This window comes from Nyctereutes procyonoides, unplaced genomic scaffold (assembly GCF_905146905.1).
Source record: "Nyctereutes procyonoides isolate TBG_1078 unplaced genomic scaffold, NYPRO_anot_genome, whole genome shotgun sequence".
In the NCBI taxonomy this organism is placed as follows: domain Eukaryota; kingdom Metazoa; phylum Chordata; class Mammalia; order Carnivora; family Canidae; genus Nyctereutes; species Nyctereutes procyonoides.
Window position 1 is genome coordinate 16,699,770 of NW_026575037.1, and position 22,962 is coordinate 16,722,731.

General features: G+C 42.2%; 1 protein-coding gene across 3 annotated transcripts in view; it reads right to left on the reverse strand.

The window, feature by feature from the left end:
- Positions 1-22,962, reverse strand: part of PPP2R5A (protein phosphatase 2 regulatory subunit B'alpha) — a 151,408-nt gene that overhangs the window by 58,848 nt on the left and 69,598 nt on the right. The window contains exons 1-2 of one of the 3 annotated variants that reach the window (XM_055319294.1): positions 9,165-9,565; positions 8,552-8,642 (exon numbers count right to left, since the gene is read on the reverse strand). The exons of 1 other annotated variant lie outside the window; for it this stretch is intronic. Coding sequence is in view for 1 of the 2 variants with exons in the window: in XM_055319292.1 (XP_055175267.1) it covers positions 9,165-9,375 (211 nt within the window). In the remaining variant the exon portion in view is untranslated. Of the gene's footprint in view, positions 1-8,551; positions 8,643-9,164; positions 9,566-22,962 lie in introns of those variants that run through there. One more of the 3 variants, XM_055319292.1, reaches the window with a different exon arrangement.

Here is a 22,962-nt window from a genome sequence, read left to right on the forward strand (position 1 = left end):
CCTTTGCTTCCACTCAAGCTGTCTCTCTTGCCTTGAGATTACCCCCTTTCCTTTGACCATCATCTAAATGATGGTATTCCTTGGCCTCTTCCCTTTCCACACATTTTCAGTGGTTGCTTCTACGTGAATCATTTCAAATGCCACTTTTAATCTAAAGACTCTCAAATTGTTTTCTCTAGGATAGCTCTTTCTGTTTAGGTGTAGACCAAATATTTAACTTCCTAGTGGACAGCTTCACTTTGAACCTGTCCAACAAAAAAACATTTTCTCCCAAATCTGATCTTCCTCTTTTCTTCCCTTTCAGTAAATTGCTATTATGCCTCTAGGTTGCCCAAGTTAGAAATGTATCGTCATTGGTTTTTCCCTCTGACAAAGTCCTGCCTTAGACAAGGCTACTGTCATCTCTTGTCTGAATTACTGTGTCAGCATCCTAAGTTACAACCTTACTCCCATCCTCCAATACACTCTTCATGCTATTATCAGGAGTAAACACAGCACATGGCATTAAGATTATGATATAGACTCTAATTGTTGCTTCATCAGTCTCTTGTCTGATCAGTTCCCTGTTACAATATCCTTTATCACAGCCCACACAGACTGCTGGAAGTTTCTCAAATATGCTATACTCATTCACCTCTAGGGCTACACATATTACCCTTTAGGTGGACCTCTCAGACCCCATCTGTCTTGGCTGACCACCTCTTTTAGGTCTCAGTGTACCTGCTGCTTTCTTCAGGAAACTTTACCTGATCTCTCTCCTTACATACCAAAACTGGATTGGGTCCCCCATATACTACTCTAGCCACTTACTGCTTACTCTTATCACAAAACATGATAGTAATTCAAACTGCCTTATATGTCTATATTCCCCACCAACCTACAAGCTCCTAAAGACATTTAATTTTTTTAAAAAGCATTTTATCCACTTAAGTTTTAATCTCTAAATTTTAAGTACTATGAACACCAAAGAGAGGAAAATAGGAAAATATTTCTGCACCAGACTGTGAAAGCAAGTATATATATCTAGTTTTAACAGCAGGCAAACAAAAATTTTCCTCTGGCCAATTAAAAGAAGAATGGTAGTGTAAGTTGGGTTTTTTTGTTAGTTTTAAGCAGATACACGGGCGCCTGGGCAGATCAGTCAGTTAAGAGGTTAAGCATCCTACTCCTGGTTTCAGCTCAGGTCAGGGGTCTTGGGGTTGTGGGACTCAAACCCTGTGTCAGGCTGCCCACTCAGTAGGGAGTCTGTCTGGAATTCTCGCTCCCTCTGTCTCCCCCCCACTCTCAAATAAATAATCTTTTTAAAAAAGCAGATACATATTCCTACAGAAATTATAATTTATGGCTTCAGCAGATGTTTATTATTAGAAAAGTCTGTCTAAAACACTCAGTTTTGCTAAATCAAAATTCAGGGTTACAACAAAAACTGTTTCATCTTTTTCACTTTATTAATTTAAAGGCATGAGATTAACAATGTGTTCAAATAATCACTAATTTCTGATAACAGCCGTAATTATAGATTAACTTTTACGAATGGGTGTGAAACAAAGGCAAAATCACTTAAAAGAGAAAATGTATAATTTTTGAAGTCATATCTAATACTCCTGAACTACAAGTTTTAAGTCCAGCCATTAAAAAATTCTTGTTTTAGACATTTAACCTCTTTTTTCCGTACTGCCCATACAGTTTATTCATTAATAAAGCAAAATCTGAGAAAACATCTAAGAGCTTAAAAACCCCCCATATTTCCTCCTCCCTAGGTTAAAAAAAAAGCTTCCCTGATGAAATGACAAGCTATTTACTTTGAACACGAGTGAAACTGATTCCCAATGGAGATTAAACTACAATGACTTCCGAGGTCCCATTCACCACCAAAAGGCTCAACTAGATATAATATGGTAAGGTTATAGTAGCTGCAATTAGCATCACCATTCCAGTAGGAGGAGTGTGTTCCCAAGAAATCCCTTGCCTTCGGTGTCCAAGTTAGAAATAGGTTCTCTGAATATTATCATGTGAGCCTATCATATTCAGCAAATTATTCCTCTGAAAATCATAATCTTTAGGATTTCTGATCAAAATTGCAGATTTCTAAAATTCACCAATACTCACTCGAAAAAGCCCACATAAACAAATTCCTTCAGGAAAGACTTCAAACAGATATACATAAAAAGTAGCTTTGAAACTGCTTATTAGTCAATATCCTGTTCTGACAAGTAGAATTTATTTTGCATAAACCTACTCTGACATGTAAAACTCTTTCAGCAATGCATTTAGGTTCCCTGTTACACAATAATACATTAAAAGTAATTATATACTTAAAATCTGTTCCTTTCATCTCCTTCAAGGACATCCTTATAAAGATTGCAAGTCAAATTTGGAAATTACTGCAAACTAATTATTTGAGTTCATGTAATGTTTGCATACACATGTCCAGATTGGGAGTCAATTCAGTACTATTTTTCCACACAAACCTTACACAACACCTTTCCTAGTAGGAAATCTATCAATAATGTTACCTACCTATCACTTAAACCAGTTATTTGCAAAGCATAAAATACAAGAGCAAACATCCTTCATTTTAAACCTACATTTACTATTTACTGTCATGGTATCAAAAGCCCAGAGTTTATTTCCTTAAAATCCCTGAACTATATTTAGACACAAATATAGCTAAAATATAGATATATATTTATATCTATAAAAACAAAAAAGAGGGAGCCTGGGTGGCTCAGCAGTTGAGTATCTGCCTTGGGCTCAGGGTGTGATTCTGGGGTCTCCAGATAGAGTCCTATATTGGGCTCCCTCTGGGGAGCCTGCTTCTCCCCTCTGCCTATTGTCTCTGCCCCTCTCTGTGTCTCTCATGAATAAATCAAATGTTTAAAAACAAAAAACAGAAGGGAACCAATCTGCTGATAGCATCAAACTTCACTGAACAAACATCACTGAAAGAAAATCAATTAACTAGATAGGGGGAGGAGTGTTAAGGGAGGAGGGTCAGACAACTAACAGGTAATTTATTTGACAAGAGTTATTTTAACTACAGAACTGTATTTACTATGCACAGAATACTGTTATTTGGTACAATAGGATGTGAAAACACAGATGACTTCTGCTTTCAAAGTCTTTCATTCTGGAGAGAGAACACTGTTCCATAACTGAACACTGACTTAAAAAAACAAATCAACAAATAGGAGTCTTACTCAAACTGCATAACAGAAAGGCCAAAGACAAAACAAGAACATGAAATATAAGTGGTCCTTGCTGTTCTATCTTCAATAAAAAGCTGTAGTCAAGATTAAGGTGATAGAAGTAAAATATATTGTGCAAAAAAAATTTCTTGTCACTGAATAAGGACAAGGCATGACCAAAAATACAGTTAAGTTCAAGAAAAGTTCATTGGTTCAATATCTAATATTCAACATATACGCTAGAAGCAGAACAATGCCTTTAGTGCATAACAAATAACCAGTTTTACAATCCAAAGTGGTAGGAATCATCATGTTACCCTGAATGATGGGATTAAAACCCCGTTTTACTTCTCACTTTCATTTTACTCAGCCACAGCTCTAAAATCAGAGAAAAGAAAAATGGACCACCTATTATAAAATGGTAACAGTTGAGTTTTAATTATGGTAACTACAGAAAAATCCTATAGAATCATCTCATAGTACCTAAAACTCCAGAATCTAACATCACTTCAAGGAAAGCAGCTGATTAGCTATAGGGGGCAGCAAAGTTAAGAGAGTGAAAAGTAAATAGCAGGAGGTGAAGTGAGGGCAGGAAATGTTAATAGGCTGGGTAATGAGCCATGAGTATCAGAGAAAAGGACAAAGTCTCAATTAATGAATTAAATCAATAGACAGATAATGCTAACTTAGTGATTCTCAACCCTGGCTGCACATTAGAATCACCCTGGGAGCTTTTAAAAATACAAATGCCTATATCCTACCTTAGGCCAATTAATTTAGAATCTCTTGAGGATGGGCCTGGCATTGATATTTTTTAAAGCTCTCCAAGTATACAGACACGGTTGAGAACCAGAGTGCTAAACACAAAAATAAAAATAAGCTAGTCTCCATTACCAGCTTTTTACTATTTAAAAAATTACAAAAATAAAGCATAAAAATCTATTTCCCAAATACATTATTTTTGTTGATAAACTTATCTTTGTCATTCAAAGAGGGACAAAAACTCATTAAGAACTAATTCATCTTTGTTATTTTATCACGGAAATATATAATTCTCATAAATAAAAATGATTAAACTGATGCAAAAAGACAACTCAAGTTTACTATTTACAGGATAGCACTCTATCCCAATAATGATCACACTATTTTAACTAAACACATTTTATTGCATTATCACTTTAGTCAATTAGATACTTCATAAAATAATCCAAAATTCAATTAAGGATCAGAGGAGGTAATAAAACTGGGGGGAAAAGGAATTTGACCCTAAATAAGAATTCTGTAGATGTTAATTAGAAAAATTTTCCTTCATGTAGATGCCAGCAAAGGATACTACATTATCAATTTCTCTAACAAGCATATTCTAAAATTTAACTAAAAAATAAGTCTTCTAGAAGAAATATGACATTACTTTCAGAAAATAATCCTAAAATGACAAAAATGTTAAATCCCTTTGCAAACATTTTTCTTGATATATTCAGATGAATTTCAACTCTCCTTTAGAGCCAACCCAACTATAAAAAAGGGGTTTGGGGTTTATAGAAAATGATAGTAACTTTGAGAAGACTTATAAATCTTAAAAGATGAGTTGGCAGTGTTTCCTCCACCCCAAGAAAGTTAAGATAGTTAAGAAACTTTGGATCATTCAGCATACTTGTTCCAGTTACCCTAAAAAAAATTTTTTTCCCTGAAAGTAAGTAAGCACAGCATTTCATATCAGCATCACTGTTACTGGCCTGGGTACCTTCCAGTGGGACCCAGTTTCTTTTTTCTTAAGATTTTATTTATTTATTCAAGAGAGACAGAGAGAGAGAGGCAGACACAGGCAGAGGGAGAAGCAGGCTTCATGCAGGGAGCCCAACATGGGACTCGATCCAGGGTCTCCAGGATCAAGCCCTGGGCTGAAGGCGGTGCTAAATCGCTGAGTCCCCCCAGGGGTTGTCTGGGACCCAGTTTCTAAGAATATACCAACAAAGAATCTCAGTGATACTTAGGAAATTTTTCACTTCAATCTCAAAGCCAGTTTCATTGTTCTTTGCTATTTACTGGCTGTCTCTTAGGAGAAATGCACATCTATACAATTCTATTGGTTAATTCAACTACTTTGCTTGGTAAAAATCTTCTAACTACAGATCTTAATAATTTAAACAATCTTAACCCCACCCTATTTCCTGTTCCATACTTATGCTGAAAAATGATATAGTTTCACCTTACTTCACATAAATCATTTCTGAAAACTGGTTAAAAATAGAATCATTCTTGAAGTACACTAGCAAAGTTTACTATTTATATGAGTCCTTCATTAAAAAAATATTCTTAATCTGGACTTTCAAATACCAAAGAGAATGGGAACTAACACCGCCTATTTTTAGATACTTTACATTATTTCACACTTAATCCCCACAATCCTGAGGAGATATATTATGCCCATTTTACAGATAAGCAAAACAACTCAGAAAGATTAGAAATTTACCTTTGATCCAAGACTGACCTCAATAACCCAACTCTGTAACACCGTTTTAAATTTTTATAAAATAGGTTAACAGCAAAAATACTGAAATCATTTGACCTGAGGACCCATACCAGTTGCAATATCACATAAATAGTCACAGGCTTGAAACTAAGCTGTATAAGCCTCTACATTCTCATCAATAAAATATAAATGAAAAAATAAATAAATAAAATGTAAATGATAACTGGTTTTGCACAGAGTTGCTGGGATGACCCAGTGAAATATAATGTTTGTAAAAACACACCTAGCTATGGCTTGTCATGCAACAGCATGACCTTAATAGGTGTGAAAAAGCAAGGGATATCAAGAATAAGGACTCTCTATTTTTACTCCACCTCTTTGGACTTTTCACTTATTATATACAATACTGCTTTATAATTGTAGAAAAAAAGTCTGAAACAATTTGTAAATGCTAAGAGTTATATAAATGTAAAGCATCTACTACTTTACTAAATAAATTCAGAGACTTAAACAAAATAGGTTAAAACAAGCTGGAAAACTTCCCTATTTTGAATAACAGATTTTTTTAATGTTAAAAGTTTCCTGGGATCCCTGGGTGGCGCAGCGGTTTAGCGGGCCCAGGGCGGGATCCTGGAGACCCAGGATCGAATCCCACGTCGGGCTCCCGGTGCATGGAGCCTGCTTCTCCCTCTGCCTGTGTCTCTGCCTCTCTCTCTCTGTGTGTGACTATCATAAATAAATAAAAAATTAAAATAAAATAAAATAAAAAAGTTTCCTAAACTGTTGTTACTAGAGTAAAAGTTTAAGGTAGAAAAATTAAGTCCTATATTAACTTAAATTTAAAAACAGGGGAAAAAAAGGTTGATAAAATGCCTCTGTTTTTATTTTCTAGTACATAGTTCTCAGGGGGAGCTTATAGAATTAACATAACAAGAACATTTAAAAATGCTTAGAAAAACATTTTTTTAAGCTATACAAATCAGGCAGTTGAATTTTCAGGACCCACATGGCAGGTCCTAATTTTTTTAAAAATCCTTTTAACAAGGCTTTTTTTATTAAAAACTTTCTATAACAAAATAGTTTTCTCTGAACATTTTCCCTATTAAAATCCTGCAACCTACTTAGTAAATGATTTTGCACAAATAAACTTCTTATAGATGAAAAAGTTGGATTATTTTGTTAATCCTTACCCATAGTAAGCTTTGAGGAAAATAGCTGGCACCTTTCCAGCTTAGATCCATGTGGACAAAGTGTAACATAAGCAGGTTAGTATAAACACTTGAAAGATCTTGGTTGCCCACAAATATCTGAATCTCTCCACAGGAAGATTATATTTCAGAGCAGGAAGAAAAATTCTCTTTCATACACATACTAAAGGGTTTTCCACTGGTTTTTGTTAAGACCACAAATGGAAAAAACTACTACAGACAGAAAAAAGCACACAACTTTGTGGTATCAAGCACACTGCCAAGTACCATGTGAAGAAACTGGATTTTTTTTAAAAAGCACTTTTCAAGCCTTTTGGCATTTGGAGTATAAGTAGCTCTTATTAGTGGGTAATCCCAGTAAGGGTCTTATTTCCACAATTATATTTGCATAAATTTACCTCAAATACCTAAACTTTCCTTTTAAAGAACACTGTATTTTCATGTTAAATATGCAAAATTAATCTCAAGTTCCAATTTTATTTTTTCTCTACTAGTGACCAAATACTGTAAAAAAAAAAAAATTCAACGGCACCTTCAACTTGTTGAACTATGCACCATATAATTTAAAAGGATTACTGGCTCTGCATATTTTTGTCAAGCTTTTAAAAACTGCATTAAAACTCCATCTCCTAACCATGTTTAATATGCACCTATTTTTATTAAAGTAAATACATTAATAAGGACAATACTAAGGACCCACAATACCTTACTAAAAAAGCAAATTTAATAAACATGAAAAACACTAGCAGCAAACTTCCGACTATGAGAAATTCCACAATTTAATGGAAAAAAAAATCAATGACTTAAAAACGTTTTAATTAAGTCTACACCTGAAATCCATGAATAGCAATCCAGTGTCCTAACAGGTAAGACGATATTCTTTTATAGCTATGATATCACTCAAGAATTAAAATCTTGGCAATGCCTACCACCGTGGTTTACCAAGGACTATGATACGTAAATCTTAACCATTTTTTGCAAGCTGCACGACAGATGATAAATGCAGCCACACACGCTACACGTTTCTTCAATAAAACCTTTCAAAAGCTAGTTGGGATTCTGGCTGTGGAGGTCCCTGATTTAGAAGCACCCCCAAAAGACAGGGCAGTATAGGGTCTGAACGGGGTTCCAGCTCTATCGCAGGTCAACTGTGATCCGATCCGGGGTTTTCTTTAGACTCCTAGCCAGACTCAGGCGAGGTCCGAAGAGAAATCAGAACCAGATTATCCTTGAAGGAGGCGAAACGGATCGAAAAATCTCACCACCGATTCTATTTTAGTATGAGCCTTTAATTTCCAGGCCTCGCAGAAACAGACGATCTAGATTTCTATCAGGTTTCTTTTGTGCTAAGAGTCGTCTGAAATATCTAGGAGGGTTATATCCTCTCGTTCCGAGCGAATTTCTCTCCCTCACAGAGAAGCGGAGACACGAACACTACAAAATCCAAAGAGAATAACGCGCCAAGAACAAACCATTTTATCAAAAGTCCCCCGAGCCCTTGCGGGAAAAGCACGCGCGCGCCGAGAAGCGCCAAGCCCTCCTGCAAAGCCCTGCGCACGGACACGAATCTCAACCACTGTCCAGACCTACGCGGTCCCCTGGAATCTCCTCGCGAACCAAGCTCCCAACCCGCGGCAAAGCGCCTGGATTCATGGACTCTCTTGCAACTTCCCCAACTTTACCGTGTACGTGTGTGTCTCTGCGTCTATACCTTCTCCGGCAACCAAGTGTGCGGAGTCTTTCCACTCTCGGAGTCAACGATACCACGTGAACCTAAACGACCCAGCAAATAAGGCGCCGCACCACCTAGTCAGGTTTTCACGCCCGTTCGTCAGCAGCGGGTGTGCGGGGCGGCCGACTCCCGTCGCGGTCCGCGTCAGGACGGCCACAAGGGCCCGCTCGGTGTGACACCTGGGGTCGCTCCCTCCGCGGGCGGGGGAGGAGAGGGTGCGCGCCGACGCGGGGCTGACAGAAGCCGCCGAGGAGGAGTTCCGAGCGTCGGAAGAGCGGAGGAGGGTCTTGGAGGGGAGGGCAGGGCACGGCAGGCTGCAGGAGCCCCCCCCCCCCGCGCCGCGCCGCGCGCCCCGGGCGGGAGGGAAGAGCCCCCCGGCGGGGGGCCGAGCCGCACAGCTGCAGGCGCGAGCGCAGGTGAGCGACGCGCAGGGGGGCAGGGGGCTGCCATCGCAGCAAACTCTGCAGAGCAGACCTGTTGGGCGCGGGCGCGGGCGCCGCGCGGCAACGCGAGGGACGCGACTCCCGCTCCCCCCGCCCCGGGGCGGCCCCCTCGGAGGTTACCTTTGAGCTGGGGCAGGGGGTGCAGCTCCGCCTGGCTGCCCTGGCTGCGGAACTGCGACGAGCCCTGCGAGCGCTTCTGCCTCTGCGCCTTGCGCACCGATTTCCGGGTGAAGCCGTCCACTTTCTCCGAGGCCGAGATGGCGGCGCCGGCAGCCCCCGCCGGCGGCGGCGGCGGCGGCGGCGGCGACGACGACGACGACGACGACGACATCGCCGCGGCCCTGGCGCCTGGCAGCTCCGGCTGCTGCGTGCAGGGAACGGGCAGCGGCAGGAGGAGGAGGAGGAGGAGGAGGCGGAGGCGGGGGGAGAGGCGCGGGGAGCTCGCGCCCCTCCGCCCCGTCCCCGTCCCCGTCCCCGCGGCCGCGCCGCCCTCCGGCTCCCGGGCGCCGCCGAGCTTCTCCGCGCCGCCCGCCCGCCCGCCCGCCCGCCGCCGCCGCCTCACGGCCACATCTCAGGGCCGGCGGCTCCTGGTCCCCGCCGCGCGGCCGCCGCCTCCCGGGGCTGACGGAGGCGAGGGCGGGGACGGAGGGGGGTGAAGAAGTTGTCGACTCCGGGCGCGGAGGCGGGTGGAAGAGCCTGAAGTTGGGACAACTGAGGCGACGGCGCGGGGGTGCGGACGCCGCGCGCGCCTCGCTCCTCGTCAGCCCCGCGCTGCGGCCGGCCGGCCCCTCAGCGGCCGCTGCCCGCGCTGCCCGCAGCCTCCTCCCGAGGCGCTGCCATCGCGGGGCCCCTCCGAGCCGCCGCCGCCGCCGCCGCCGCCGCCGCCGCCGCCGCCGCCGCCGCCGCGGTGCCCGCTCTTCCCTGTCAGCGCCGGACCCTCATCTCCCGGGGCGGTGACCCGCCGCCCGGGCTCTGGGCGCGCACACACTCGCTCCCCGCTCCGAGCGCCCTCCCCCGCGCGCCCTTCCGCCGCCCACGGAGAAGCCCCGGCGAGCGACCGCGAGCAACTTGAGAAGGTGGAGGGCGCACGCAGGGGCGGGGGGAGGGGGCAGGACGCGGGGAGAGAGTGTGCGTGTGCGCGCGGCCGGGGGAGGGGCTGGCGAGGGGTGGGGAAGGAGGAGGCCGACGGACAACTTCCGCGGGGTCCCGCCGGCCTCGGACGCTCGGGGAGGGAGTAGGAGGCGGGTAAACATGCCAGTGCTCTCAGCCAATCGCAGGCCTAAGCGGCGGGACCCGGGTGGGGCGTGGCCTCCCGGGCGGGCTCTGAAGCGGGGAGGTTAGGCTGAGGAGTGGGGCGTGGCTGTGTGACGGGCTTCCGCCACAGCCAATCGTAAGTGAGGACGGCGAGCGGTGCGCCGCTACGTCACAACAGCGCGAGGAATTCTCCTGCTAGAAAGGGGAAGTGCCCCGCCTCCGGCGAGCTCCTCCGCGCGCGTGCGCGGCAGCTCCGGGCTCTCATTGCTCTCCCGACAGCCTATGGGAAGACCGGGGAACCGGAGTGGGTAGTTTTAGAGAGCAAAATGGAAGGCCCTTCCCCTTCCCCTGGGCTCCCTGCTGGCCAATGAGGGACTGAAGCGACTGATGGGGTCTGTCTGAGGTCTAGGGCGGGAAAGAGCGCCAGGTGTGTTGCATCACTAAGATGGGTGGAGCACAAGTCAGGTTGGGGAAGCGGGCGGTGGGGTGAATGGGCGGGCGACGGGGCCCCGGGGAGGGCGAGGAGGCGAGTTGGTCCTGTCGGGAGTTGGGCCCTGGATTTCTGGGCGGGCCCTGGGGCCTCCCCTGGCCCTAAATCGCGTAATTGGTACTTGGCGGAGTAAAGGTGTAGCTACGTGTAGCTCTTGAGGGGTTCGGGCACGGTGGCTCCAAGAACTGTTCTCGCGCCGAGTGCGGGCCGCGTAGCACCTTCTGCTTCAAAGAATCCCCCCTGTCCACACCGTCCACACCATCCAAGAAGAGGTCCCTCGTGCCCTCGCATCCCATTCGTTTTCACCTCTTCTTGCGCCGGAGGTCTTCAGCCTCTCCCACGGAACGAGTGCAGATTGCATGATCAGTGGCTTGTGGATTTGGGGGGGGCTTGCTCTTTACTCTCATCGTGGTCTCGTGGTCTCTTCCTTAGAGCCTCTTTTTTTTTAATTAATTAATTTATTCATGATAGACATAGAGAGAGAGAGGCAGAGACACAGGCAGAGGGAGAAGCAGGCTCCATGCACCGGGAGCCCGACGTGGGACTCGATCCCGGGACTCCAGGATCGCGCCCTGGGCCGAAGGCAGGCGCTAAACCGCTGCGCCACCCAGGGATCCCCAGATTTGAAACCTCTTACAGACCAGGACTGGTCACCCTGTATGTGTGTGCACGCGCGGTGCTTTGCGTATCGTGTTTAATAAAAATAAGTGAGTTGATTTGTATGAGAAGTACACACAGGGAACCAAATGTTCTTTCTCCAACCTATTATAAGACTCTCGCTGCCTAAAGCGCTATTACTAAACGGAATTCGTGAATTGAGTTGTCCTGTATGTAAAATGGATAAGCACCTACAGAGTGGAAGAAGTCCTAGAAAACCTTTAAGCCTAAATGTAAGCCTAGAAAAGTGGTAAGAATGAAATACGTAAGCGCAACGGCCTCTCCCTTTGGCTTAGGGGTTTTGCGCTTGGGGGGCCCAGATCTCCGTTCCTTCTCTGAGGAGCTCCAGACATTTTCCTTTCCACTTGGTAAAAATAGGTGCCATGTGTTTAAGCAAAAGTGGCCTGACGCGTATGTACAGAAGATTTCAACTTGGGGGGTGGGGGAAGTTGGATTCTAGATCCAGAACTAAATCGCTTCAAAATTCTTTCCTCAAATTCAAGAGTGGTGAAAGTGTATCCGACTCTCCTAGTCAAGGAGGTTCAAATCTCAGCAGCCAGTTTTGACAATCATGTCAAGCTCCAGACCATATTGAATCTACCTTCACAAACGTTCAGACCAGGCCTTCTCACAATTTGCGCAATTGGCTCCAAGCATACTTCAGAGCTTTGAACTTCCCTGCCAGATCGGTCTTTTAAAACTCCATTCACATCTTATTCACATGTTTGAAGAAAGAGTCCAAATTTAAGGCTCTCTTCAAGCTAACTCCTAACTACCTTTCAAGAGATAAATCCCACCATGTCCCTACACAAACTCTTTTTTCAGGTCAGACACATCATTCCATATACTGATCCCCTAGAAGTAGTTATATTCCCTTGATCCACCATCCACCCCCACCCCCGCACCCCTGTGGTCTTTACTCTTACAACATCTTGAAGTAATCTTTCTTTCTCCATCTGGTTGAAACCTATCTTTTTTTCAAACCTCAGCTCAATCCCTATCTTTTATGAAGCCATTTATGGTCATCTGGCCAGAAGTGATGTCTCACTTCTTTACATTGCCCAAGCATTTATTGTCTGCATCACCCACATGGCCTGTCCTCACGTACTGTTGGAGATGGCACTATGTTCTTCCTCCTCTGAAAGTTTGTAAACACCAAGAGATAAAAAATTTAGTCTTTCTATCCCTTCATATTCCCAATTGAGCCCAGGACAGACATATAGTACATAACCTAATTTTTAGTTCTCAAGAGCAGGGTTAATGAAAGTGTGGTCATTTGATCACCTGCATCAGAATCTTGTGAGGTACTTATTTAAAATGCAGATTCCAGAGTGCCTGGGTGGTGGCTCAGTTGGTTAAGCGTCCCATCTGACTCTTGATTTCGCCTCAGGTCATGATCTCAGGCTCCTGTGGTGGGCTCCATGCTCAGCAGGAAGAGTCTCTCTTCCTCTCTCAATCTGTCCCTCCTTCCATGCATGTGCTCCCTCTCTCTCTCATAAATAAAATCTTTAAAATAAAATAAAATATAGATTCCTGGATTTGGTCCCAGACGCACAGAATGAGAACCGATGGGAAAAGCACTGAGAAATCCATAAGCTCCCTAGATTTATCCACACAGATGTTTGAAACTACTATTTTCTGGATATTACTTCAAAAGGTTGTAAATGTCCAGAAGTCAGAGGTAGTATAATTAATGATAAAGAGAATTTATGTAGGATACGAAGGGGAAATAAATAGCAGAAAGCAAACCAATAAAGTCAAAAATTCATCCTGAAATATGATAATGGATACTGGAAAATAACAGAATAGATGGGAAATAGATAACAGAAACTAGTTGTTGAGAGACGTGGAACCAGCAAAGATCTCAAGGCTTTCCCAAATGGCCCCTTGGGGAAGAATTTTGAGCACAATTTTAAAGAAAGAGTGAGTCAAAATCTGAGAAGACAGAAGGATAGCATTCCATCTTGGGGGAGATGGGAAGAACAATAGCCCGAGAATTGAAAGGCCTGACTCTATTTTACCAGTAGTATGATCCTGCCAAGTCACTCACTCTCTCAAGAGCCTTAGTTTCCACATGTGTACATCAGGAAAAAAATTAAGTGAATAATCTTCCTTACAGGGTTGGCATGATTTTTAAGTGTGACCCATGAAAGAAAATACTTGGGAAAGCAAAAACTATTCACATGATAATTTTATACACACATGATTTTTCATGCACTGTCATGAGTAAATAAGCTATCTGGGTCCTAAACAGATTTGGTCACTAAGAGTCATCTATCAGGAAACTGCAATCGCAGTACTAATAATCTATTTGAGCCTCTGATGCAAGAAAAGTGTTGATGATGTTTCCATGCCATAGACCTCCTGCCTCTTCCCATCTGTGAAGACCGTTGGCAGACACTGATTCAGAGGCCAAGGCTTCATCACTGGCAAATTCTTTGGATTGGTTTGTCCTCACATGACTTGACTTCCTTAGTCCATAAACATAAGTACAGTTACTGATCTCGTTCTTGTATTCATAATGCCTAGCTTGCTGAGGAAAATGAGCAATTCATGAAACAACAACATCCACAATAGCAGAATCATGGTTCTTTAATAGTTTTAAAGAGTGCATCAAAGAGAGTGTTCTTTCCAAATCACTGTGAAATTCTCTAAAACATACCCAAGCAAGGTTTTGGCTGTCAACATTCTCCTTCCTTAAGAGCCATGATTCCCAAACTGTGCTCTAACAGAACACCAGACAAATGTGCTTTATCTGCAGAATCAACTAGTGACGGTATTTTCCAAATTTACAAAAATAAAAATTTGTCCTGTATACTTTTCTTAAAAATTTCATTCTCATAAAAAAATAGTGAAAGGGATTAAAGGGGAAAGGAGAGAAAATGAGTGGGAAATATCAGAAAATGAGGGACTCCTAACTCTGGGAAACGAACAAGGGGTAGTTGGAAAGGGAGGTGGGTGGTTGGGGTGACTGGGTGACGGGCACTGAGGGGGGCACTTGACAGGATGAGCACTGGGTGATATGCTATATGTTGGCAAATTGAACTCCAAAAAGAAAATTTCATTCTCACTATCACTTTAATGGAAACTATCCAAAGGTATCCGATTTGTCATAAAAATGTTGGTTTTTATTTTTTAAAGATTTTATTTATTCATGAGAAACACGGAGAGAGAAGGAGAGAGGCAGAGGGAGAAGCAGGCACCATGCCAGGAGCCCGATGTGGGACTCGATCCCAGAACTCCAGAATCATGCTCTGAGCTGAAGGCAGACGCTCAACCACTGAGCCACCCAGTTTTCCCAAAAATGTTGATTTTTAATACCTCCTTTTTTGTGTAAATACACTTATTATTTAAAATTTAGAAGGAGTAAAAGGGTCAGAAAAAGTCTTGCTCCCATCCCTGTCTCACAACATCCAGTTCCCCTCCTCAGAGGTAGCTATCAGATTCTTACATGTGCTTTTTTTCAGAGATATGTTTACTTCCTTAAGATTTCATAAACTCACATTTTAAGAAGCTCATGATTGTAGGTGTTTCACACTGCTCCAGACTTCAGTGAGCCTTCTAGAGTTCTTACAGGTTTATGCATATTCATTCATTCATTATTTTATTTATTAATTCACTCATGTAACATATTTATATTTGCATGTTCTGCACCGACAGAATTAGAAAGCTGAAGGCGTCTCAATGGCTGATCAGTAGAGGTTTGGTTAATTGATACATGACTCTAGGTAGACCAAGAAGGTCCTTTTCACATGCTGCAAACTAGTCCAAGTTGGAAAGTCCTTTTTAATATATATCTTACAGGAAACTTTTGTTTCTATGTACAATGAGTTTGTCTAATAACTTACTATGCAAGTTGTTAAAGCTTCTTGAAATTTGATTTTCATAAACTAAACTCAGCACTTCTCTAAAATTTTTCAAGGACTCTAGTTCTGTGTTGTCTTTCTGGCCCTTGTGCAAGCACAAGTGCTCACTGAGATGATTAGAATTCCTGCAATTTTCAGGAAGGGTCCTTTGTTATCAGGGCAAGATCAGTCATGGTTTTCAGTTGCCACTACTTTTGCTTTTTAATTATAAATTGTTTCTAGTCAAGCTTATCATTATTAAATCAGTTCATTGTAGTCTGTTATACAGGCTATTGTGTTGGTCAATCAGAAGTTTAGACAAGGTCAGTGGCAATAGAGATGGGTAAAATTGGAGATCTATCTTAGAAGAAGAGTACATAAGACTTGCAGAAGGTATTATTAATCTCCCAAAACATGCTGATAAACTTACATGTTTTGATTATCATGGAATCTCTCTTCCATAGCTGTGAGGTCTTTTGGTTCATCTAAGCAGGCTGTAATCATAAATGTCTGAAAACCCCTGATGTACCCAGACCTTTATCTGTATAGATGAGGAACCAGGATAGAATTTGAAGGGACTCAGCTCATGCCATATCCTCTTGTCCTTGCAGAATGTGACTAAAAAAAAACCTGTTGTTGGCAAACTCTCCACACTTTAATTCAACCCTGAAAGCATTTTTCAAGTCCCTGCTAGGTACCAGGCAATATGCAAGACACTAAGAATGGAAAGATAAATAAAGCATGGGCCTTACAATTTAGTGAGGAGGGGAAACATAAACAAATGATCAAAGACTACATCATAAGTGTTCCCTATGGTGTTGTGTGAAAACAGTGGAAAGAAGATCCGAGTTTGTTTTGGGAGCGGGGACCAGAGAAAATTTAACAGAAAAAGTAATGTTTGAAGTGAATCTTAAAACAGTTTTCCTATGGATAAGACAAACAACAACAACAACAAAAACTTGCCATTCAATAAATTAGCTTCCCCACATTTCTTTATCACTAAGAAGGTTTTCATATCTCCGCCAATGAATTTACTTATTTCACACAATATGTTGCCAAGAAGACATTCCAGTGCAACAGAATCAACTATGCCACACCTTGTGTCAGAATTTGACCTGGAGGTGGATAGTTAAAGAAAAAGCAGATATTAAATTCAACACGACTGCCCTCTGAATATATCTGGCAAAGCAATGATCATAAAAATACTATATGGTTTCTTAATGTTCCACTCATACGTGAATTTTATATAAACCTTTCTATCCACCTGAAAGAAGCATCTAGGTTTTGAGACAGTCCCTATCTTAAAATATCTAGCTCCTACATGTCAGCAATGTGTTTTCTCTTATTGGCTTGCTATTTGGGCTCCCACTTGCAAAAACAACCAATTTGAAAAATTCAGTAAGTTGATCTTATTTCTTCAGTGTCAGGTGATGCCTATGACACTATGATTTAAAGCAGCAATATTAATAGTATGGGATTTTCAGGTATTACATTGAACTGGAAATGCCCCAGTATTTTCAGATCCTAAGCTTTGACTTCTATACCAAAGGATATAGCTTAAACACACACACACACACACACACACACACACACACACACACGTCTGTGGCCATGGATAAGTGTAATCACTACCATAAATTTAACTAACACCTGCTATATTGTGGGTACTATTCTCATGAAGAATCCAGCAAAAAGAGATCAAACAAGATCCTCTCTTAAAGTCTCTCTTATCTGTGTGACACTCCTCTCTGATCCCCTGAGAGTTTGGTCCTAGTGACTCTTGTCATGTTCAGGAGCAATTTTTTGTATTCCAGCATCTCTGGGGTCCTCTATTCTTCTTTTATAAAAATCAGTGGATATTCAAATTCTTTTTATTCACTCTATACAGAGTCATTCACACACACAAAAAGATACTGAATAGATTGGACTGTCATGACCATAATATTGCCTAGCACTGTAACAATTTAGTATATGTGAAACTACGGAGTCCCATTACCAAGAAAGAAAATGAGATTATTGAGAGATATAATAGTGCTCAATATTTCCCATTCATTCATTCATTCATTCAGACAATACCCATTAACTTCCTATAATGTGTCTGTCCATTCCAGATCCTTGGAGAATAGCCATGGATGAGACAAAGTCTGTCTGCATGGAGCTCACCATCAGTGGGGAAAGCTAATATTAATTAATGCTCAATTATGAAAACAAAGCAGGGAATATGCACCAGAAGAAACATCATGTAATTGAACACGCAGATGTACACAGCTGTTTAGCTAACCAACAGGGTGACCAACTGGTCCTGGTTTACTAGGGACTTTCCAAGTTCTAACACTGAAAGTCCCTTGTCCCAGGAGCCCCCTAAGTCCTGGGTAAACCAGGACAGTTGGTCACCCTATAAACCAAACAAGCAATGACATCTATTTATTAGGCCTATCATGAGCCAAGGCTCATGGCTAAATATTATGGTCTCAACTCTAAGGGAGCATGAGCCCTTAGGGGGAGAGATGATGCATGTATCCAGGAAAAGATAACTTTTCATTCAGGACAATATTTCATGAGAGCGGAGACCATAAACTCTGAGAGCTCATAGATGGTGTTTGTGTTGAGGAAGAGATGGAGTTTAAGCTGGACCTGGAAGGTTGGGCATAATTACATAAGTGAGTGTCTGTCAACTCAAAATGTCCAACTTATTTTTTTTTTCGATCCACAGCCACATCAATATTTATTCTGCAAGTCCCGGTCCCCCCCACTAAAAAAATGTCCAACTTATTATTCCCACCTCTACCTCCCCTCTCTGTCACTACTTGGTTCACCGTCCACCAGTCAGTCAAGGAAGGAGTGATATGAAGGCATGCATGGGGAAGCAGAGGCAGATACAGGGGAAGTTAGATGTGTTGGCTAAAGAAGGTGATTTCTGGAAGAGTGGTGGGGAGAAAGCTAGAAAAGCTACTTTGATTCACTCGGCAAACATTCAGCACTTATTTTTGGCTATTTTCTGGTCTAGGTATGGGAATAGAAAGGGGGGCAAACCACAGGCTTTTTTTCCTCAGAGATTCTGGCAAGGGAAAGAAAACCAGAAACCAAAAAACCCCCACAAATGAGCATAGATAATACAATTAATACTATGACATAGGTAAGCAACAGAGGAGAAGTGCAGAGTCTATGGGGTTGGAAGCAAGAAAAGCTTTCTAGAGTACAAGGTTCTAGACTTGAGAACTGAAGAACTATAAGGAGTTAGGAAAAGAAAGGGAAACATAAGAAGTGAGAGTAGAATATGTAAAGTGCAGAGCCTTGGGAGAAGGGGATACACCAGGAAGCTAAAGGGAATTTGGTATGAGCCTTCTACAGTGGGCAGAAGATGAGGGCAAAGCAAGTCATGAAGGGTCTTGTGTGCAGTTATTGGACTCTGTTCTCAAGTCAGTTGGGATATACTGAAGGGCTTTTAAAAAGCGAGTGTCACAATCACAGATACATTCTAGGAAAATTACATTGTTGGCAGTGTAGAGGATAAATTGATTACAGAAGGCCAGGCAGAGATAGGTAGACCAGCAGGCCAGAAGAGGAATACTGAGAACTTGAAAAAGGCTTGTGAGGTAGGTAGGATGGAAAGTTCAGTCTTAGGAGTTATTGTAAGTAAAGAAAAGGACATAGCGATCTACTGGGGAGTAGGGGTGGGGAGGTAAGGAACAGAGAGGAGAAAAGAATGCCTTATGGGTATCTGGATTGAGTAACAGGTGTACAGCAATGCCATTTAGTGAGACAAAGAGGGGAGGAATATAACAGGACATTATAAGTTGGACATTGATTTTGAAAGATATGCAGTGAGCAGCTGGATAGTGCCGCCTGGAAGGAAAGAGATGTAGCTGAACATAGAGATCTGAGAGTCATCAGTAAACAGATAATAGATGAGCTCTAAGAATACCCTTGTTGTTCTGGGCAGAGTGTGTAGCCTAAGAATGAAGGAGGGTGAAAAAAAGCCCAGGGTACCCATATTTGAGAAAGCTGCAGAGAAAGAAGGTAGCATCCACTGATGACATGTTAACAGGTTTGGGCTTTATCCTGAGGTCAGTGGGGAAAATGAAGAATGTTTGAAGAATAGATGTCATGCTGAAAGTAGTATTTTCACCCAAAATACTGGGAAGTGGAAGCCAAAGAGATTGGTTGCAGGTGAGAACAGGTGTCCAGGTGATAAAGACCTGCCTGAGTGGTACTAAGCAGTTAGTCAACATCACCTGTGAAACTTACTCAGACTACAGTGTAACTTTGAAAAAATTCACAAGTGACAATCCAACCCCCCCCCCCACTGCCACCAACCCTGTTCATACCCTGTCCTCCATCCCCTGATGATCATGGGCTTAAATGAAAAATGGCATTGGGAATAGATGTGAGAGACATTACAAAAGATACACTGGAAAAAGTTGATCAAAGGGAGTTGGCAAGTCAAAGGGAAGAATAATGAATGATGGTTTTGAATTGGGTGGTCAGATGATCAGGGACCTCAATCAAAAAGTCCAAAGGCTAAGCCAGTTTTCTTTTGTGGGAGGGGGAAGAAAAGAATATCAGAGGAAGGCAGGAAAGAGGAAGCAAAGATGAATCTGAGGCTACATATGTTGAATTAACAGAGTTTTTTTAAGGTCATTGAGGCTGGAGACCTGAGTCTTTATTTTTAAAAAGAGGTGATGACATGTTGTATATTAATTTGGGGAAAGATGAAGATTAGCCTGGGCTGACAGCCTGGAGTAGGCCAGGGCAAAGAAAGAAATTACACAAACAACATGAGCTTCTTTTTCCTCTGTAAGAAAAAAAAAATTAATGACAGAAACAAATGGGTAAAAGATGTGTAGCCTGTTAAGTGCTTCAGTAGATTCCAGTGTCAAATGATCAGTGGGATGGCACAAGAGAGAACCAGGGCCCAGTGCAGCCTCTTGCATCGGCTGCGGCAATGGGCCAAAGATCAGGAACGAGGCATCCCTCACTATTCACAAAGAGAGCTCAGTCATGCCTCCAAAAACACCGTATGTGCACACATGTGCAATGTGCGCACACAAACACACACTCACCCACTTGCTTGTGTCCTTCACACAAAACTATGACATAATCTCTTCACAATGCCTTTATAGGGGAAGCAAAAAATCTATCTACTGACTGAGGATTTCCTTCCAGTTTCAATTAAGGCCTATGTAAGATTCCCAGCTTTCCCAGCTTCTTGACTGGCTGAGGCCTTTTCTTGGCCTCAGTAGCTAAGACCCACTCATTCACATTGAATTATAGTGATTGTATTTCCCAGCTTACTTTGGGCCAAGGATATGGGATCAGACAGGAGAATAACTGTAACCTGTGTAAGATAAGATTCCAGTCCTCACACATGTTGGACTCCATATTTCAACATGAATTGAGTATTAGTCTTCAAAAGAGAGAAAGTACTACATTAATTCATGATTTATAGTATCATTTCCTTCTGTATGCTAAGAACTATATGCCATACTCTAGAAAAATAAAGGTGAGGAGGACAAAGCTTTTGTTCTCTTGGAGTTTACAGTTTCATGAAGAAGAAGTCAAACACAGAGTCACAGTATAAGCTAAGCTAAGAAACACACAAATAAAATGCAATTAGAACTAAAGGAGGAAAGGGGTTACCTGGCTGGCACAGTCAGTTAAGCATCCAGTTAAGTTGGTTTTGGCTCAGGTCATGATCTCATGGACATGGGATCGAGCCCCATCAGGCTCCATACTCAGATTGGGAGTCTGCTTGAAGATTCTCTCCCTCTCTCCCTCCCCCCACTCTCTCTCTCTAAAATAAATAACTAAATCTTAAAAAAAAAACTGAAAGAAGAAAGATAATCCGATAGGGAATGAAGAACACATAAGAAGGAGGAGTGGGCCATTTAAAATTAACCTTGAAGAATGCATAAAATTTCAATGGATAGATATGGAGAGGAAAGGTAGAGAACTACTCAGGTGGGGAAGAGCATGAGCAAGGTTGCTAAGAGGGGAATATGTGTGGCATATTTGGAGAACAGGAAGTAGATTAATTTGGCTGGCGTATAGCAAAGTAATAAGAGATAAAGTAGAACACAGGTTGGGGGCCTACTACAGGGGACTTTGAATGCCAGGGTAAGGAGTTTGTATTTAATCCTCAGTAGTGAGAAGCTGTTGATAGACTTTGGAGCAGGGCAGTGATTGACTAGATCTGGATATAATATGTTTAGCCTCCAGCTGTTAGAGAAATGAAGGGAGGAGAGGCTGCAAGCAAAGAGAAATATTAGACTTAATTGGGTTTAACACGACTGTGGACTCTCCAAGTGGAGATGTTCACTAACACTTGGAATGAGGGTCCATGTTCGGGAGAAAGACATGGTTAAGGTCTTTGTGGCCTTAGTTTCTTCATCTAAAAAACAGGAACAACTACGTTTACTTTGAGAAAGAATGCTTTGAAAAATACCACAGTGCTCATAACGGGTATGTGGGACAGATCTGATTATGATCAGTTGCGGTGGTGGTAGCATCAGTAGTAGTTGTACAGTTAGTTCTTCCTTGTAACCTTCTTTTCTCCCCTGATTTCTGCCATGTGTTCAGGAACTAGAACCAAAGACCAAACCTTGCTTCAGCCAGAATTGCTCTTTCCCCAAGATGACCAAGGCTGTATATTGGGTCATGCAGGTGTATTTGCTCCTTGGTCCTTTAAGATAATTCTAGGAGATCTTTCAGCTCCTGGTAAATAGAGTTCCATTGAATGTCTCTTTGTTTTATCTACTGTGTCCAGAAAGAGAAGCTCAAAAAACTATAACTCTGGATGAATTAATGAATGGAGCTTAAAAACACATAAAACGGTATTTATTGTTTAGGAATACCTAGATAGTATATTTATATAGAGTTATATATTTACACACATGCACACAAAACTATATATATATTTCTAAACAATAAATAGCATTTTAAATATATAAAAAATTCGTAGGAATTAAAAACACCAAATTCAGAAATTTTACTCTGAATTTTTTCAACAATGGAGTGATTTTCTGAATGGACCAATACCTAAAGGGGCTAGTTCAGGGAGGCAAGGGAAAGATCTGTAAGTTGGAGGTAACTGTACAACTTGTAATGTAAGAAAGTAGAAACCAGCCTAGAAGATACAAATACGGAAAGATAATAAAGGAGAAGAGATGGGCCGTCTGGAGAACCTGAATATGGGAAGTACAACATATTGCAGAGCAAGGAGAAAAACTCACGAGAATAAAGGAGGCTAGAATAGGATCTCTAGGTTTCTTCCTTTAAAAAAATATTTATTTGTTTGTTTGTTTGATCTCCTTCTCACTATAACTTGTTTCTGGATGATAGTCATCTCAAAACTGGATTTGGAGCTCCATTCTTTTCCCTATCCAGTCTATCTTGCAGTTCACTGCTGCCAGAGTGGCCTGCTTACCCTAAGGAATCACAGCATTCCTCTGCCAGACATCTTTAGAGAAACTGGTACTCTTAGACTGCCACAGGGATGGACCATGCCTCCCCACAATTAAACAGGTATGATTTGGCCCTCAGTTTCTCAAAGCTTCCTGTCTTTAGGGCTTCATGTTATTCCCTACTTTGTGTTGTTTTATTGAGCCCAAGTCTCTATGAGTTTATAGATTATAACAACCAAAAGTTATGCTTCATTTCCCTTCTTTTGCTT